Raw genomic sequence first — 16882 nt, forward strand, 5'->3', positions numbered from 1 at the left:
TCGGCATTACAATTTCAAATTTGTTGCGCAAATTATTATAAAAGTTTGTGTGTGAGCTGAACAACATACTCAAAGTTATATACGAGCCTGAGGTTGGCATACAAATGCCACAATAATTTTTACCCCCAAAGTCCTGGAGTCAATTGCAGGAGGAGTAGCCTAGTTTTGTTGTTTGACTGCTACCTTTTTCCGCAGGACTTGTTTTCCAGTTCCAGTTCCAGTCACTCAGTTTGACATTTAATTATTAAATTATTTGCAAATATGTAAGCTTTATTGCTCCACCAGCAATGAGGCAGCAGCAATTAAATGTTTTTGGCAGTTTTCTGGAATTTAAATTTGGTTTTCCCTCGAAGCTTAAATCCTCCGAAATTGTTTTAGTGGCATAAATAAAATGTAAGAAATTTGTTAATACATATATATACAGTTGAGGGGGAGGAGGGATGACAGGTCAGGCTGGCCAACAATTCGCACCTAATTTAGTTTATTATTTCATGATTTCATTTATTTTGTGCCTGCGGTTGGCCAAAAATTGTTGGCCAAAGTGGATTAGAGTCGGTTTGGGCCGTAAAAGAAATTTAAACTTTTCCCTGCCGCTTTTTTTTATTATGCGTACAAAAAATTGTTGAATGCTGAATGGCGGATGGTATGAAGGGGCGATGAGGTGGATGCGAACTGATGTTTTGAATATTTAAATCATTTTATTTGCCACGCCACTTAGCGAGCAGCATTCAACGTCCGTGGCAGCAAAAACCGCCTGCAATTCTTTCTGCTTTCGGGTCGAAATCAATTATTTAGGCAAAATGTCAGCCAAATCTGTGCTCTGTTGTTCTGTGCTCACTGTTTGTGTCACGTTATGAATTTAGATTAAACAATTTAGCGTTCCAGTTGAATGTGCAACAGTACCCAAGGGAACAGAAACCAGTTCACGGCTCTGATCAACAAAAAGTTATTAAACGCAAATCAATCTCATATTGTTTATCGAATTTGTAAAAGTATTTAATATATAAACTTTTGAAAAAAATTTCACTTAACCCTTTTCTTTATTGTTAATTTGTAAATAACTATTCTTGGATTATTTCGTTGTGCTTTTCAAGGCTTGTATATAAAAACCACAAATCAGTAAGAGAAAACCACAAAGCTTTTAATTACGGAACTGAAGGTAGTAAAAAGTAGGTAATTGGTAATAACTAATTATGAAAAATTAAATCACCTAATTAAATACATTTCCTGAACACAATTTGTATACTTAATCAGTACACTATTGATCAAATTACTTACACAAATTACACTAATTAAAATCCTTTAGCTCATAACTAATTAAAGAACAAATTAATCTCTAAAAGACCTTTAAAGACTGAAACCTCTCAACGATTTGATTTTCATTTCGTCCAAGAACCTAATCGATTTTCAATGTGTTTGAGCTGGAAAACAAACGTTCCCATTCCCATTTCATGGGAGCCAGCAAGTGCCAAGCTATTTTAGACAATTATGCTCTGATTACACACGTTTTAGCTGCCATCGGACACCACTCCGATTCCGGGGATCCAGGACAATTGTCCGCTCTAAGGAAGAGAGAGGGAGGAGGGTCCTGCACCTTTGTTAATTGCTGTTGCAGGCGTCTTCTGGCCAATGAGCCGGCGGAAGCTCAAATGGCACTTGCTGTGCATTCAACATTAGTTCGTTAGCTCCGGCAAATGGTCAACAGCAAAAAGCCCTCGGCAGCAAGGAGCGGCGACCTCTTGGCCAGAAGTCAGCACGGCCAGCAAAAATGTCAACTTGAGGCGAAGAAAGGGCTCAGACAAAGGCTTTATATATATGTATATAAAGTAAGGTATGGGGATATATAAGTTTGTGTGCCAGGTGGGATGTGCGGCCAAAGGGTGAAGTATAACAAAAGAGCTGAAAATTAAAAAGAGACAAGCAATTAAAATGGCTTACAACCGGGCGAACATGGGGTAAATCGTAAACGGTGGGAAGGGAAGCGGGATTCGGGGGGCAGTAACAGCTGTAACTGTAATTGTTGTTGCTGCAACGGCATAATTGCCGACAGGATGCAACGCACGCGACCACTTCCGCTTGGCAGGCGCTTCATCCTCGGTAGCCATTCCGGCCCTTGTCGTTTAACCCACCAAAAAACAAACCGAGCTGACTAGGCCCTATAAAATAAATCACTTGCTTATGTAAGCAGAAGTATTACTAAATTTAAATAATTAGATGGCTTAAAAGATTTACATATTGAATAAGTTTAGCATATAAAGAAACAAACAGCTTAATAAGTAAAAGTTTAAACTTTAAATTTATAATTTTTCCATATTTTATACTTAGCTTAAGAAGCAAAATAAAAAAGTTGCACAACTTTTTTAAAAAACATTTAAGTACTCTTAAAATAAAATAAATTCAATCACAATAATTGCCTGTCAGATCCATTAACCTTCCGTCATATAGCCCAAAGGCAACACTATGTGTCAAAGGGTTAAATAATCCCTGCCCAAGAGGCAGCAAAGAGACAGAATGGGTTTCCCGGCAACTCATAAGGCTGGCACATTTTACGTGCAAAATAAATGGCGAGCCGAGTGCAGCAGAAATTAATGGCAGTGCAAACAACAAAAGCCCTTGCCCCACCTCTTGCTTCGGCTCAGACAGAGCTCAGTCCGCTGCACTTTGGAGCCGTACCCGGTGCCTGGATTCCCGGAACCTGGAACTCTTCCCTCCTCATTCTCATCGCTGCCTCTGCTGATGCGTAAGTTGTCAGTTGCTGAATGGCCAAGTCCGCTTGTCGGTCAGAATGATCCCCTGCTCCATGCTCCCTGCTTCGTCCTTCATCCACCATCTCCCTTTTCCAGTTCGAGGCAGCTGTGGCTGATTCTGGCTCTGGCGTGGCTTTTACCACTGACCAGGACTTTGCATAATGCGCATACGCCCGGTAAGCCCGTAGGCGGCTTTACGCCATTGTTACTTCCGGTTTTAAGGAGCTGCGCCCCAACTGCTGTGTGGCTAGAACAATTACAACAATTGGTTGTAACAACGCGAACAGTTAGCCACCTGAAAAAATAGCAGCTGAGATTACTAGCCAAGAACTCAGGTGAAACGATAAATTATTACTCTACGATTATGAAGGATTTTAATAGAATTAATTGAATTTTTAATAAGTTAAGTTTGTACAAAAAATTTAAAAAAAAAAAGCTTTGTAGTATTAAAAAAAATCTTTTTATTAAACTATTCTTGTTCTTGAAACATAACTATATTCATAGAAACAATCTTACATGGCAGAAACAGAGCATACCCTTCACAAACGACTTCCCACAGACCAAGAAGCCAGGGGTTATGGAGATGTGGGAGCCATAATGAAATACATGGCATATGCGGAGACCCGGATCAGGCGAACAATGTGTGAATGCAACTCCACAGCCGGTCGTGGCTCCGGCATCCTGTGCACTCCGTCCGGATCCCCGCCGTCACGATGGCAATCATAATAATGGCACACAATTTAACAGCATTGCATATCGGAAGGAAATCTCGGTGGCCGCAATCTGTGCCTCTCGTCTTCAGGCTTCTGTGACTTGGGCCCGGACTCATTGCATTTGCCTATTTATGTACTCAGCCCGAGGACGGTGGCCGTGGAAGAGGGGGCGTGGCGAAGCAACGGCACTGCAGACCGGTTAAATGGGTCACTTTGACCGCTGCACAAATGACAATTGCCGGTCAGCAAATCCTGGGGAATTGCTGCAGTTGTTGGCCCTGCTTAAATGCATATGCATTAACAGAATAAATTATGCATTTTTCGCACATAAAATTCTGTCGCAGTCGGGTTTCCCATGAGTCTTTTCTGGGCCATCGCCGGAGATTCAACTGAGCCGTCAAGGCACAGTCCCAAGATTGAATGCGCTGCTCCCAACATCAAACTACTAACGTGGTTATTAAATTGTCACCGCGGCAACCTGAAACGAATCGCTTCTAATAAAGAGTTCAGGTAACAGTCCACAGAATCTCAATAACGTTCGATGCTGCAAGAGGTGGCACTTTTCATGGCCCGCGAAATATGAAATAAGTCATGTCATGTAATTAAAAATTAAATTTGATAAAAACAAATATAACTCTAGAAGTTTTTACTTGAATGGGACAAGGATTCCTTAGACTTAAATCCGACATTCAGTGTAGGTAAAAAGAAACTGAACTGTTTCCAATTACTGCTCACCTAAGCCCACCACGATTGAGCACGGAAAAGAGGGTACTCCAATGGCGTGGTCATGGTCAGGCCGGAGTCACGGCTGGTGGGAGGCTAAAAAGAACCATTTACCAGACGTTGCTTTGCCTACTCCTCTGACCAACGTGTCCAGGTCGAGGTCCGCATTGATTGCAGTCACCAATTAGCGTAATATTCGCAATATACTTTTGTCTGTGTATTCATTTTTATTATTTTTCCTCCGTTCTTTGAGACAGCAGCACGCCTAAGGGACGCGGCGGAGGGATTGCCCAGTGCCCATTCCGTGAATATTGGCCGGCAGTGTCATGGCAAAAAGTTTCCGACGCCAGATGGTTTTAATTGCTCCTCGGGATGTTTTTTGCCTAAGTCTTTGAAAATTAGTTTAAAGCATTTGAGCGCGAAGGCAGGCAACTAATTGATATTGCTTAATATTTATGGGTGGCTGTTGAGAGGGGTTGGGTGGTTAAATGCAGTGCAATTTAACAAATGGAAAATCCCGGAAATGCAAATTAGAGCAGAAACAGCGGCAACAGTCGTGGCAACAAAGTGCTCACTGAAACCGGAGAGTTACAAGGAAATTAGCCGAGTCGAATGTGTGTCATGCACTCAACTTAACAGCGGCAATGACAGGTGAGTGCCCTGTTCCGCCCCAAACATTTTAGACTCTTCTGGAGCTGATAATACGTGCTCGTCATGCTCATGCTCATGCCCAACATGGCCGGCCCTCCAGTACGATTTGATTTCGATTCATTCAACCGCCATGACAGCGGTGTGCACACGGTTTTCTTCGGCCCAATTGTCAAACTGCGATACCGTTTCGGCTGAATGTAAACAATAAGCGTCGTTGGGCCCTCGCCTTATCAGTAAACAAAACGAGGAAAATAGATAGGACGTTAAGCAATCGATATTCCGGTGGGATCGCAATGCCCCAACCCAGCGATTAACAGATTTAAAGAGCTTTAATGCTTGGCAAACAGTCCATGACACAACTTATTGATATTCTTAACCCTAGACATTCCTCTCAAGTTCCCTATATACAGAAAGCCAAAGCCAAGAGAGCTACTCCTCATCCTTTATGCAATTCTCGACCAGATCCCGCAGGTTTGGGTTTTCCATGGCCGCCGCGATGCGCTCCTTGTCATTTATTTGCTTATTTACTAATGAGGCAAAAACATTTAAATTAGAATTTATCCATTAATGGTATATCAGAAGGTAAACTCACTTTCTTCTTCTGTTTGGTGGGCACCCTTTTTAATGAATATGTCTAGCTTTATATTGTGGGGCAGTCCACGTTCCACTTTCACGCGTATACAGAGTCCAATAAGCGTGGCCAGCGAGCAATGCGGCACTGTGGGATTAAACTCGATGCGTACCTGAAATAATTAAAAAAACAAATTAACTAATGTATGAAGTTATATTGCTAATATGCTCTTAAAGTATTATGTAACGAACAACGCGGTGTAGAAAATGTTTTAAATAGCTAATATTTAGGAACGATTTTACCAATGGCTACAAAAAATAACTCCTAGAAAGGTTAAAATAATTTAAAATTCCTTTTTAATTAGTTAGCATTGGATCAAAGATTATATCGACCTTTAAACCTGCTAAGTAAAGATAAGAATTATAACTAAATAGTAAACCCTACACATAACATTTATCTGCATTAATAAACAAACTTAATGATGAAATAAACTATGAGATTAAACTCGTTTTAGCATAAATAACTTTTTGAGATTTTGAATAACGTACAACTGAGACATTTGAGCGCGTTGGTGGCATCACAAATATTCCATCCTCGTAGATAACGTTAAGGTCCTCTAAAGTGCACGGTTTCTCTGGGTCCCGAATGCTGCGCAACAGATCTATGAAAAGGCAACGGAAAATTACATAATTTCTATTATCTATTATAGGTAAAAATCAAACCGTAGATGGTCTCCTGCAGATCCGTGGCATTCTTGTAGCCCAGGTCATGGAGCAGTGCGTCCTCCCCAAAGGCAATGGCCTCATCATCCATCGACATCTGGCTCGTTTTGCGCACTAACTCGTCAGTGTTCTGGCTGCGTCCGCTGATACTGCTGCTTCCACTCCCACCCGTACCGCTCCCACTCCCACCCGTACCGCCGCACGGCGACGTCACGGTTACGACAGTATTGACGCCGTTGTCGGACTCCGAGAGCTTGCGCTTTATGTAGGACAACATGTTTGGCACCTTTTGTGTTCCGTTATCTCAGCTGGTTTTATCTTTACCGTTGTGCGCACTAGTTTTCGGTTAATCAGTGCAGCATAATTCGTTGACCTGATACTTTATTTTCCCAGTTATTCTTGTTTATTTTGTACAATTTGTTGAAATAACCAAAAACAGCAGCTGATTTTTGTTTGTATGAAGACCAGGGCTGCCAGACACAGCTGGCTATAGCTGTTAGATCAATCGATGATGTTATCGATGATATCGATAGATATAACTGTTTCCGCAAATATTTGAAACGTGACAACTCTGATTTTCCTTATCAATTCTTGTCTGCGCTTTTGGCTTAACGCTTGTTATTAGCCAACAAGCTTTGCCGGCTAATCATTGCAAAACAATATTCAGCAATTAAAACAGTATAATATTTTTTTTTTAACAAAAAATACTTTAAAATTGTGCATGGCTGCACAGTGGGCATTATAGCAGTATGCAACAAATTGCAACTACTTAACCCATCGTACTTAAGTCAAAATCACCAGTTAGTAGGCTGTGCAAACGCAGAAATTCGTCAAATTTTCAAGCCCGTCGGCTGCGTTAACAAATAATTCATTTCGTTTTAGTTAGTCGTACGATTTGTTTCTTATTTGTGAAAGCTCGTCGAACGGAAGCAATTTTCGCTTTACCCTTTTGAAAAATAAAGGAAAAAGTTCGTAAAAAGCGAAAGAGCCCATCGAAATCAACACGAAAAAGGAGTTCAATAAAGGTGAGTGGAAAGGGAAAGTGCTAAAAGTGATTGTGGTGAAAAAGTGTCTGAAGTAAAAAGAGTGATGTAAAGAAAATGGCGCTCCTGGAAGAGAACTGTTAATTCCTTCTAGAACCTCAGTTTAATAAACCCGAAAACTTGCTGCCTGTCACTTCGTAGACAAAATCTAAGAAAAGCGGCTCGCGTTTCACAAGTTTAAATTATTTCTTTGAAATAAAACATAAAAAATTAAGTGAGTCTCTTCTAATGTAATACTTGGTATCTTTCTATATTTTATTCTCCAGATCATATAATAAAAATGGTTGCCGATAATATCGATGCTGGAGTGGCCATTGCCGCTGCTGATCAATCCTCAGTGCCTGTGGTCACCAAGGATGAGCTACCGGCCGGCAATTATATCCTAGTGGGCGTCGACATTGACACCACTGGACGTCGTCTTATCGATGAGGTGGGTTTCCTTACTTCTACTCGATACTCGGACCTAACCCCACTTTCAATAAACCCGCAGATTGTCCAGCTGGCCGCGTACACTCCCACCGACCACTTCGAGCAGTACATCATGCCCTATATGAATCTGAATCCAGCTGCGCGCCAGCGCCATCAAGTTCGTGTTATTTCGATTGGCTTTTATCGTATGCTGAAGTCGATGCAGACATACAAGGTAAGTATGAGTATAACTTCTTATAATACTTATACCAAAATATTCCTGTAAACCGAAAAAAATGTACTTACTAAAACCACTCAATTCTCCAATAGATCATCAAATCAAAGTCTGAGATTGCTGCCCTAAAGGACTTTCTCAACTGGCTTGAGCAACTGAAGGCTAAGGCGGGCCCTGGCTCAGATGGAATCGTGTTGCTCTATCACGAGGAGCGCAAGTTTATTCCCTACATGATCCTGGAGTCACTGAAGAAATATGGCCTTTTGGATCGCTTTACTAAGTCGGTCAAGTCCTTTGCCAACAGCCTCAGTCTGGCCAAGGCCTCCATGGGCGACACCAACATCAAGCACTATAGTCTGCGCAAGCTCTCCAAGATCTTATCCAAGTCCAAGGAGGACGAAACCAATGCTTCTGCATCCACATCCGGATCCGCATCGACATCTCCGAGCGACAGCACCATGATCGATACCAATGACATCGGAGATAAACGATCGGCTAAGAATGGTATTCCGGTCGAAAAGGACCTGTTTGATGGCAACGCCAGTGTTCGGGCCAAATTGGCTTTCAATGTGGCCCTTCAGCTGAGCAACTCTGACCGTAATCCAGAACCAGAATCTTCGGAGGCATTGGTAAACATGTTCAACGCTCTTAAGCCATTTGCCAAGTTGGTGGGATCTGATATCCAGGAGCTGGACACCCAGAACGAGAACCTCGAGCGTCAGAACTCCTTCCGCCCGTTGTTCCTCAACTACTTCAAGACTACTTTGTATCACCGAGTACGTGCTGTTAAGTTCCGCATTGTGCTGGCTGAGAATGGCTTTGATTTGAACACCCTCAATGCCATCTGGGCAGACAAACGTATCGAGGGATTGGATATGGCTTTACAGTCTATTGATACGATTAAGAGCGAGGATAAGACAGAGCTTTTGGAGCTCCTGGACAGCTACTTCGATCCCAACAAGACCACGATCAAACCGGTGGTAAAGTCGACCAACAATCGCCGCCGTAATCGTCGCAACAATGGGCAGCTGACTAAGAATGGAGGACCAGCCAGTTCCCGGTCCGCCAGCACAGAGTTCGGAGCTGGAGGTGATAAGTCTCAGAGTGTGTCTTCGGTGCCGGACTCTACAACAAAGACGCCTTCACCAAACAAGACGTCGTCGCGCTCGCAGCGCAAGCGCAACTCCCGTCACAGTTTGGGTGGAACCCCCAATGGACTGAAGGTAGCAGATTCATCATCCTCTGGCAAGGCCGAGCTAAACAATTCGGCGCCTCCTACAATTTCGGTATCACCGGTCGTGGCCCAACCCACGCCAACCCCAGTGGCCATCACGGCCTCCAATTAAACTCTTCTGGTGTCTCCGTAAAGTAAATATCTCATAGAGAATCCTATGTTATTTTGCTTTGTAGATCAAGTATTTAACGAGGGTTCGTCCCTCGAGTAGATTGTTGATTATTTTTATGGATACATACGCTTGTATTTTTATTGAATTTTTATATAAAATCGAATGGAAAATAGAATCCATAATCTTTTGCTTAAAAAAATAGTCTGCTTACAAGGTAAATGTATTTTAGATTTGAATAGTGCTTTTAAATCTGCAGTATTTAACGCATTTTTAAAAAATTTAGGTATATTTTTGTCCCATTTCAGTAAATTAAAAACTGGATGATGAGCATAACACAAGAAGACAAGACAAGAATTGGGTACGGAGATCGGAATATTATGCGAACCTTTTCCTTTTTGAAGAACTAGCACAGATTTGAAACAAGCTCAAAATTCCAGTGGAAACCAAATTTCCCGTGCACACTACTACATAACACGCTCGCGAGCGCGTTGGTGAATGGTTTCTGTGAGTGAACCGTGACTCGTGACGTAAACCGTGACTGTTGAATAGTGATGACACATCGTTAATCAACTATTTAAAAACGAGTGAATGTTAATCGAGACGTTTAAAACTTTAAACTCACCATATGCAGAAAATGAGGATGCTGCGCCCACTGTAATAACACTAGGACTATAGGTCGACACTTTGGAGCCACATATGCAAGTATATTCAAAGAACTGATCGTACGATTATAAAATAACGGAGAAAAACCCAAACCCGCGAACTATGATCTTATAGTATAAAACAGACGGCTTTCGGATTTAGGCATAGTTTTCCAGGCGAACAAATGCACAATGTCGTACCAAGATGGGCGATTGGAAAAATATGAGCCAACGAGACGCCTCGATGAAAATTTTCCATTGGACAGGTCTCTAGAAGCACACATCAGAACCTATTAACCTAGACAGAATCAGGCCTAGTCCAATGTCGAGAACTTTCACTTCGAAGCTAATGTACACGATGACAACAGAATATTGTATATCAAATACCAAGCACGCACGCACACAACGTAAGAAGTAAACACAACTAAAGGTATCAATCATTTATTTCGCACATTATATAATGAGAGGAAAGAAGAAACTTAAATTTGCATTACCCAGTACACTTCAAGCTGTATTTCATAAATGTTTCATATTTGCATACACTTAAATCCTAAGCAAACGTGATCTTTATAAAAGCGTAAATAAACTACATTAATGTAAAGAAATTTGAAAAGAAAATTAATGTAAAGAATTTGAAATTCCCTCCAAATAAATCGACTGACTATCGCTCAGTCACTGCTTTCCTGGCGCAGGTGCATCGCTAAGTGAGGCCGTATTCGCGACTGGAAAGAATGGGCCCGTGGATCTTTCATTCGTGGTGATCACAATCAGTGCAATATCTCGCGTATCTCGGCCAGAATGGAGGTCGATCCGGCGGAAGAGCCTCACGATGAGGAACACACTTCCATATACGATGGTTATACGCCCGATTTCTGGTATTTCAACATGGCTCACGGAATGCTGGTGGAGATCTCTGAGGAGCTCCGTGCCAAGTTTCCTCAGGAGCCGCGCCTTCGGTTTTCCCAGCTAAACAACCTTCACCTGGCGGCCAGGAGTGGCCAGATGTTGAGTTTCGTCGAGATTCTGAACACCGTTAGTTGCAGGGCTGTGCAAGCCCACCTGGTCAATACAGTAAGTACCCGCTGGATAGAACGGCTTTTTGCGTAATTGCCTGAATTTACTACTGCGTCATTAATGAAAATCGCCGCCGCACGTATACGTATTATTCGGTTATATGTAAAAACAAAGTCTGCTGCCGCATAGAGCGAGTCTATACGCTCCATTGCTGGTTTTTTGATGTCGGTATTTACTTGGTTTGTCATTGTTTATGAGAGAGAAAGTGTGAGAGGGGGCTGCCACATGCTCTTTTCATTATACAGGAAAAACCCGCTAAACGATAATATTACCGAATTATTAACTTTTCATATTCTGAACACCGTATTTTTTTGACACCACAATTCGTAAACAATAATTAAAGACACTTGGAATTTAAGCACTATTTTGAACTAGTGATCGATAATATAATAGTCCTTTTCTGAAGCTTTTATTTCTTAAGGGGTGTTTACTGTGCTAGTATTTGTTGTGTTTTTATAACTTTACTGCCTGCCAAAAAGACAAGCAAAATCGCAGCCCATTAATGACCGAACAATACAGATCCAAACACTATTTAAGGCACCAAAAGTCACAGTCGCAATCAATTGGATATCAAGTGGATGACACTTGGTCCATCTTTAACCAATTACTCAGGGTGGCGTGGCTATCTGGACACGGAATTGGCTTGATGCCAGGCGTAATGCTATGCAGTTTCCTGAAATCCGTAAAACGTGCGTTTATTAATTTGTTTATTAACAAAATATTTTCACACCTTTGCTGCTGCGTCGTAATCTAATCAAACTTGTTAGCAAAAACATAGGTCTCTCATAAATAATGCAATAGAGTAATTTCATAATATTTTTAGAGGCTGAGTGTTGTTTAAAGATTAGCAATCAGTTAATGTTTTATATACTAGAATGCTCTATATACTTTTAACCTCTTCACCGACTTTTGTTTTTATTAAAAAGCTCTTGAAAAAAGTCTGATTCATATCGCATTTGGTATATAAGCAACAGTTTTCTATCATCAAATATCAATTTGGTTGGTTGGCTTTTGTTGCTGATCCAGAATATACATATATATTGTATATATTTCTTGTGGTTGAAAAAGTTTTCTCTGATCATAAATAAATATTGAACAGGTCTATTGAAAATGTATTTAAAGTGATTTCACATTTTAATTAGAGCTGTTGTGATGGTCAAAAATATAGCGGCACTGTCCATGGCCCATATATTAAAAATATTTATTTTTAATTCTAATTTAAAATTGCAAAATATAATATTGATATTCATCAATATTAATATTTGTTTTCTGTGTAGAAATGCGTTTGACTTTGCATCTACTCCCCCTCTTTTTGCCTCATTCTCTCTCTCTGAGCCGCGATGGCTCAAAGGAATGCAGGCGAACAGCTGCGGGCGGTAAACAAACCCTCAAGGACCTCTCTCCGCAAACAGCTGTTTGGCCCTGCGCAGGATCTATCGCTCCCTCTTGATGCGTTTCAATACGATTCAACCCCCAAAAACTGGCAGCGTATGCAAACTTAGGGTTGAGAATGGAATCGTGAGCCTGGCGAAGTTTTATCGAGTTTTTCGGTCCTCGGACCTCCACTGTCCAGGCAGCTGCTAGTTAAAATTCAGATTCCAGGCCATGCACGCGGAGCTGTATCGGTAATAAATGAATTTATAGCCCAGCTCCAGCTACAAAAATCTTCAAATCAAACCGCTTTTCCCCATAAAAACTAATTGCAGCACTCGCAAGCGGTGGTATGAGTCCGCTTGGCCGGGAGCCGGATTCTGGCGTGGAGCTAGCGACACACTGCCTGTGACCAACTACATCACGTATCCGGCGGTGAGTGTCCCTTACCAGCAGTTTCTTGACCCAGATCCAGATGTTGCTATTTCCGTGGCACAACGCAGTAGCCAAGTTTATGGACTTTGGCCTGGATGCTGTTTTTCCCATGTTTATTTTCGACCATGTAAAGCACAAAGAACAAAGAACGCAAGCCCGTTTTCCCAGAGATTTTCTACCTTACATTTATCACTCGCAACGCACTATTTTCGTCCGACCTTGACTGTGAAACGGCTGCGCACGCACATCATAAGTTTTCATTGGCCCCATCTAACATTCTGTTTTCTATATTCTTTATCCTACAGAATTTCGATCAACCAGATGGACAATCGCTGACCCCGCTTACCATGGCCGCAATGTCGGGCAACGTAAAATTCGTCAAGACCCTGTTGTCCCACTATGACGTCGATTTGGAACGTGAGTGCAATGTCATTTTTGACGGAATGGTGGTCTACGGAGCCACCGCTCTGTGGGTGGCTGCCGGAATGGGGCATTTGCAAATAGTTAAGATGCTTGTCCAAGCGGGAGCGGCCATCAATCACAATACCAAGGCGCAGTCGTCACCGCTGAGAGCTGCCTGCTATGAGGGTAAGAATCAATTCGATGTCCTCTCTCGAAGTTTGGACTTTAAGCAAACAAATAAAAGCTAAATATTCCTATATGAGATCTCTTATAAATATTGAATATTATTATTAATATGAATACTCTTACAGGTCGCTTAGACATCGTGGAATTCCTTATTGATAATGGAGCTGACGTAAATGCCACGAATTTGTTTAACAACAACACGCTAATGATTGCCGCCTACAAGGGTCACCACTTAGTGGTAAACACCCTACTTCAGAATGGATCAAGAGCCAATGATCAGGCCCTGTGTGGAGCTACTGCCTTGCACTATGCGGCAGAGAGCGGTCACCTCGATGTGGTGGTGGCCTTGCTGGACCATGGAGCCATTCTTAAGAAGAATGAGCTGGGCATCACACCCGCTTTGCAAGCAGCTGAACGTCTTCACGAGGATGTCCTCGAGGCGTTCATCCAACGACCAGGACTGATGAGTTTAGAGGAACAGATTACAGCTCTGGAGCTGCTAGGAGCCACATATGCGAATGACAAAACTAAGTACGATGTGAATAAGGCGTATAGCTATCTGCTGAGAGCCATGCAGCTACGTTACAGCAATCCACGAGGTGTGATCCGAAAGAGAGTTCAGCCCACTGTGCCTGCCTACGACAATTGGTTTGAGACTGAAAACCTACCTGAACTTTATGCCATAAAACTAAACCATCACTCCATACATATGGAGTCGCTAGCCATAAGGGAACGCATACTGGGCCGCAATAATCCGGAGCTGCCTCAGGCAATCATTTATCGGGGAGCTGTGATGGCGGATCAGGGCAGATTTTACCAGTGCCAGGTGCTTTGGAACTACGCCATAGATCTTCGAATGCGCAATAATGTGAGTGTGACCTTGATACGCTTTATATGTAGATGATTTTATTATTCAATGTTTAATATTCGACAGGTTTCTGTGGATCGCGATCTCCTACGTTTTGCCCAGCTATTTGCCCAGATTCTTCGGGTAGAGAACCACAACCTTACGTTGGATCACGTTTTGCCCGTTTTGGCCAAGTGCCAACAGGAGATCGAGAACAATAAGCTTAAAATAAAGGAAGCAAAACCCAATGCTTGCCCTAGTCTGTGGCAGGACCAAAATAATCAGAACTGCATTACGGCGTTATATCTGATTAAAATCGTGACACACTTGGCGAGACGAAAGAGGGATCAGAACATTGACGAGGAGCATATTCAGCAACTATTCTTGGTAGTGCGCAAGTTTATACAGAACGACACTCGTCTGCAAGATGGACAAACGCTGCTGCACATCGCGGTTAATGGAGTGATGCCGGTGGATGAGTTCTACACGAATGAAATGTGCAGGTAGGGTTAAGATTCATAGAGGATAATGATATTCTCAGACTAAACCTTATCTTTCAATTTAAGATTCCCCTGCTATGCCACTGCTCTGGTCCTGGTGCACTGTGGAGCTTCCGTGGTAGCTGTGGATGCGGCTAGAAACACTCCCTTGCATATCCTAGTCACCAAAATAAACACGTCACAGGATCGTCAAGCGGAGATGGCGCGTATTCTGCAACTGTTTGTAGAGGCAGGAGCACATTTGGATGCGGTAAATGCGGCGGGACAGACAGCGGCTACAGCTTGCAAGCAACGTAAGTTTATGGATTAAACTCAACTTAACATTATTAATAAATTTACCATTTATAGCTATATTGGCAAATCGGCTGCACGGTCATCAAAATGCCCACACCAGCCTCAAGTGTTTGGCTGCCCGCACCATAGCCACTAACCGGCTAAACTTCAAGGGTCTGATACCCACGCAACTGGAGGCCTTCATACAAATGCACAGCGTGCACAAGGTTCTCCCGTAGATTGCCAAAGGCATAAGCCGCAACTGAAGTAATTAGAACTGTGAATACACTAAGCCACGTTGGAACACATTTATGTATCAATTATCTTGGGTGTCTGTATGTACGAGATACATATATCGAATTTAGTGACTTAATTTAGCCAAAAGAATGCAAAGGGAAATGTTTTATTTTTTTACACATTTTATTTAGTATTTTTCACTCTTAATTTATTTACAATTACAATCTGTAACAACCGCACACGTGGACTGACTGTTTGTTTGTAATCATTAATCATAATCATAACTATTAATCATACCTATGTAAAATCATTTTGTACATTTTTTATGTAAAACTACTATTATTCGCAGTGCAAGATGGCGCAGGCCACCTAAGTTGAATCAATCGAATTGATTATGTTGTTTAGGTGCAAGTGAAATAAAAAACCAACCAAAATATATAAATCACAGCTGACCAAGGCAAAGTACGCTTATATACATTTTAATAATCCAAAAATCTTGGCTAGATGTCAGCATCGCTGATCTTGTGGTTGTTGTGGCGAACCTGAGGATACACTTGTGGCTGGCGCATCACTTCCTCATAGGATGGCGGAGGAGCTTTAGATACATCTTTATTATTTACTCTCTTAAAAATATTTAAGAGATTTGAACTCACCATTGATCACGTAATCCTCATCGTGCATATAGGCAGGATTTATCACGGCATCCGTGGGATATGTTCTCTCGATAGTCCGCTCTTCCAAAGTCGAGCGTTGCGAGCGATGAGAATATCGCTGCAGATTCTCTGTGTTTCGATGAAAGTTGTTCATATAATGATCTTCGCGTTCCACATCATCGTGCTGCAGCTGGATTACGTGGACAGAGGGACGACGTTCTGGGGAGAAATTGTCACAATCAGTTTGGTTATTAATTAGATAATATTTCTGTCTAACTGATAACGAAAATAATTAGAAATCGCAATTATTATGGTTATTTTCGAACCATTTTACCTAATGGTAAAAAAGTATCAACCACGTAGGAAAAGAAGAACTATACCAGTATCTGCGATAGCATCGGTGTAGTTTTCCCCAAAGCGAAAAGGAGCGGCTAAGGACTTTTTGCACTTCAGAAACAACACGATCAGTATCCAGCCCAGAATAAGAACCAGGTAGACAAATCCCAGCATGCTCATGTGAAGGCCGTTAATCCGACCCAATGGGTCGACGAGGCTAGGACTTTTCCTTGACTTGTGCTCCTAGCGCTCCACTGGGGTTGCCAAAAATCGATAAATGCTGTCACGTTGGCGGCGTCGAGTGGTCATTGTTGTCGCCCGACGGCTTGCACGGAACAACTGACCCAACTAGCCAGCCAGCCTGAAAGTCGGAACGGCGCTGCCGAGGGACCGTCGCCATATCAGCGGTTGGCCACAACAGAAACGCAGCTAAAAACAAGTGGGTGGTGTCCGGGGTGTTAGAGGATGGGAACTTCCAGAGTTCAGCTCAACGGTTGACAGCTCTGATTTCTGGATAAGCATTAAAAATTCCGTATATGTCGATAAATTAAGCAATGAGTGATAAGGAGCAAAAAAGGGCACTCTGTATATATATATGCATGGAGTTATTCTCCCTGGGGAGCGTGGGATGTGGGCAGCTATGAGCTCATTGGAATAAAAATTAACTAATTCACTTGACTCATATGTTCGTGCCATACGCTACGTCATGGTTGTGGGGTTAATAGCCCACTTAGCATTATGCGGCCTTTAGGCTTTCGGCCATAACCA

At 42.2% G+C, this 16882-nt stretch overlaps 4 protein-coding genes across 9 annotated transcripts; 2 read left to right on the top strand and 2 right to left on the bottom strand.

Annotated features, from left to right (window-relative positions):
• Positions 1–5144: 5144 nt before the first annotated feature.
• Positions 5145–6594, bottom strand: LOC108108902 (MIP18 family protein galla-1). The gene is made up of 4 exons (XM_017217126.2): positions 6128–6594; positions 5954–6066; positions 5427–5577; positions 5145–5361 (listed from the first exon to the last, which is right to left on the bottom strand). Exons 1-4 carry the CDS (start codon positions 6402–6404, stop codon positions 5264–5266), a joined length of 639 nt encoding a protein of 212 aa, XP_017072615.1. The 5' UTR covers positions 6405–6594; the 3' UTR covers positions 5145–5263.
• A 139-nt stretch (positions 6595–6733) lies between these two features.
• LOC108109149 (maternal protein exuperantia) lies at positions 6734–10405 on the top strand. 4 transcript variants are annotated; one of them, XM_017217558.2, is made up of 5 exons: positions 6734–7152; positions 7437–7600; positions 7661–7813; positions 7909–9181; positions 9443–10405. In XM_017217558.2, the coding sequence occupies exons 2-4, from the start codon at positions 7451–7453 to the stop codon at positions 9157–9159; spliced, it is 1554 nt and encodes a 517-aa protein (XP_017073047.1). In that variant the 5' UTR covers positions 6734–7152; positions 7437–7450; the 3' UTR covers positions 9160–9181; positions 9443–10405. The 4 variants fall into 4 exon arrangements, with proteins under 4 accessions (XP_017073047.1, XP_017073045.1, XP_017073048.1 ...); XM_017217556.2 differs by having other exon boundaries at positions 6735–7152; positions 9465–10405; XM_017217557.1 differs by lacking the exon at positions 6734–7152 and adding an exon at positions 7254–7384 and having other exon boundaries at positions 9465–10405.
• Positions 10406–10514: 109 nt separating this feature from the next.
• On the top strand, positions 10515–15587 carry LOC108109148 (protein fem-1 homolog B). 2 transcript variants are annotated; one of them, XM_017217555.2, is made up of 7 exons: positions 12411–12499; positions 12581–12680; positions 12986–13268; positions 13394–14136; positions 14203–14618; positions 14682–14908; positions 14964–15587. In XM_017217555.2, exons 1-7 carry the CDS (start codon positions 12480–12482, stop codon positions 15125–15127), a joined length of 1953 nt encoding a protein of 650 aa, XP_017073044.1. In that variant the 5' UTR covers positions 12411–12479; the 3' UTR covers positions 15128–15587. The 2 variants fall into 2 exon arrangements, with proteins under 2 accessions (XP_017073043.1, XP_017073044.1); XM_017217554.1 differs by lacking the exons at positions 12411–12499; positions 12581–12680 and adding an exon at positions 10515–10871.
• A 1-nt stretch (position 15588) lies between these two features.
• LOC108109150 lies at positions 15589–16438 on the bottom strand. 2 transcript variants are annotated; one of them, XM_017217560.1, is made up of 3 exons: positions 16159–16438; positions 15779–15997; positions 15589–15720 (listed from the first exon to the last, which is right to left on the bottom strand). In XM_017217560.1, the coding sequence occupies exons 1-3, from the start codon at positions 16292–16294 to the stop codon at positions 15626–15628; spliced, it is 450 nt and encodes a 149-aa protein (XP_017073049.1). In that variant the 5' UTR covers positions 16295–16438; the 3' UTR covers positions 15589–15625. The 2 variants fall into 2 exon arrangements, with proteins under 2 accessions (XP_017073049.1, XP_017073050.1); XM_017217561.1 differs by having other exon boundaries at positions 16113–16245.
• Between the last annotated feature and the right edge of the window lie 444 nt (positions 16439–16882).

The sequence above is a fragment of the Drosophila eugracilis genome, unplaced genomic scaffold (assembly GCF_018153835.1).
Source record: "Drosophila eugracilis isolate 14026-0451.02 unplaced genomic scaffold, ASM1815383v1 contig_1765, whole genome shotgun sequence".
NCBI lineage: Eukaryota > Metazoa > Arthropoda > Insecta > Diptera > Drosophilidae > Drosophila > Drosophila eugracilis.

What these genes read in the sequence shown, in the direction of transcription:
- LOC108108902 (XM_017217126.2), bottom strand. Translation starts at nt 6,404, where the DNA reads ATGTTGTCCTACATAAAGCGCAAGCTCTCGGAGTCCGACAACGGCGTC. An exon ending in TCTGCAGGAGACCATCTACG is followed by an intron (nt 6,067 to 6,127) that starts GTTTGATTTTTA and finishes GCCTTTTCATAG; the next exon opens with ATCTGTTGCGCAGCATTCGG. An exon ending in CGCGCTCAAATGTCTCAGTT is followed by an intron (nt 5,578 to 5,953) that starts GTACGTTATTCA and finishes TAATTATTTCAG; the next exon opens with GTACGCATCGAGTTTAATCC.
- LOC108109149 (XM_017217558.2), top strand. Translation starts at nt 7,451, where the DNA reads ATGGTTGCCGATAATATCGATGCTGGAGTGGCCATTGCCGCTGCTGAT. An exon ending in GACGTCGTCTTATCGATGAG is followed by an intron (nt 7,601 to 7,660) that starts GTGGGTTTCCTT and finishes ATAAACCCGCAG; the next exon opens with ATTGTCCAGCTGGCCGCGTA. An exon ending in AGTCGATGCAGACATACAAG is followed by an intron (nt 7,814 to 7,908) that starts GTAAGTATGAGT and finishes ATTCTCCAATAG; the next exon opens with ATCATCAAATCAAAGTCTGA.
- LOC108109148 (XM_017217554.1), top strand. Translation starts at nt 10,599, where the DNA reads ATGGAGGTCGATCCGGCGGAAGAGCCTCACGATGAGGAACACACTTCC. An exon ending in AAGCCCACCTGGTCAATACA is followed by an intron (nt 10,872 to 12,985) that starts GTAAGTACCCGC and finishes TTTATCCTACAG; the next exon opens with AATTTCGATCAACCAGATGG. An exon ending in GGCTACAGCTTGCAAGCAAC is followed by an intron (nt 14,909 to 14,963) that starts GTAAGTTTATGG and finishes TACCATTTATAG; the next exon opens with CTATATTGGCAAATCGGCTG.
- LOC108109150 (XM_017217560.1), bottom strand. Translation starts at nt 16,294, where the DNA reads ATGAGCATGCTGGGATTTGTCTACCTGGTTCTTATTCTGGGCTGGATA. An exon ending in CGATGCTATCGCAGATACTG is followed by an intron (nt 15,998 to 16,158) that starts GTATAGTTCTTC and finishes ATTTCTCCCCAG; the next exon opens with AACGTCGTCCCTCTGTCCAC. An exon ending in TGAGGATTACGTGATCAATG is followed by an intron (nt 15,721 to 15,778) that starts GTGAGTTCAAAT and finishes ATGTATCTAAAG; the next exon opens with CTCCTCCGCCATCCTATGAG.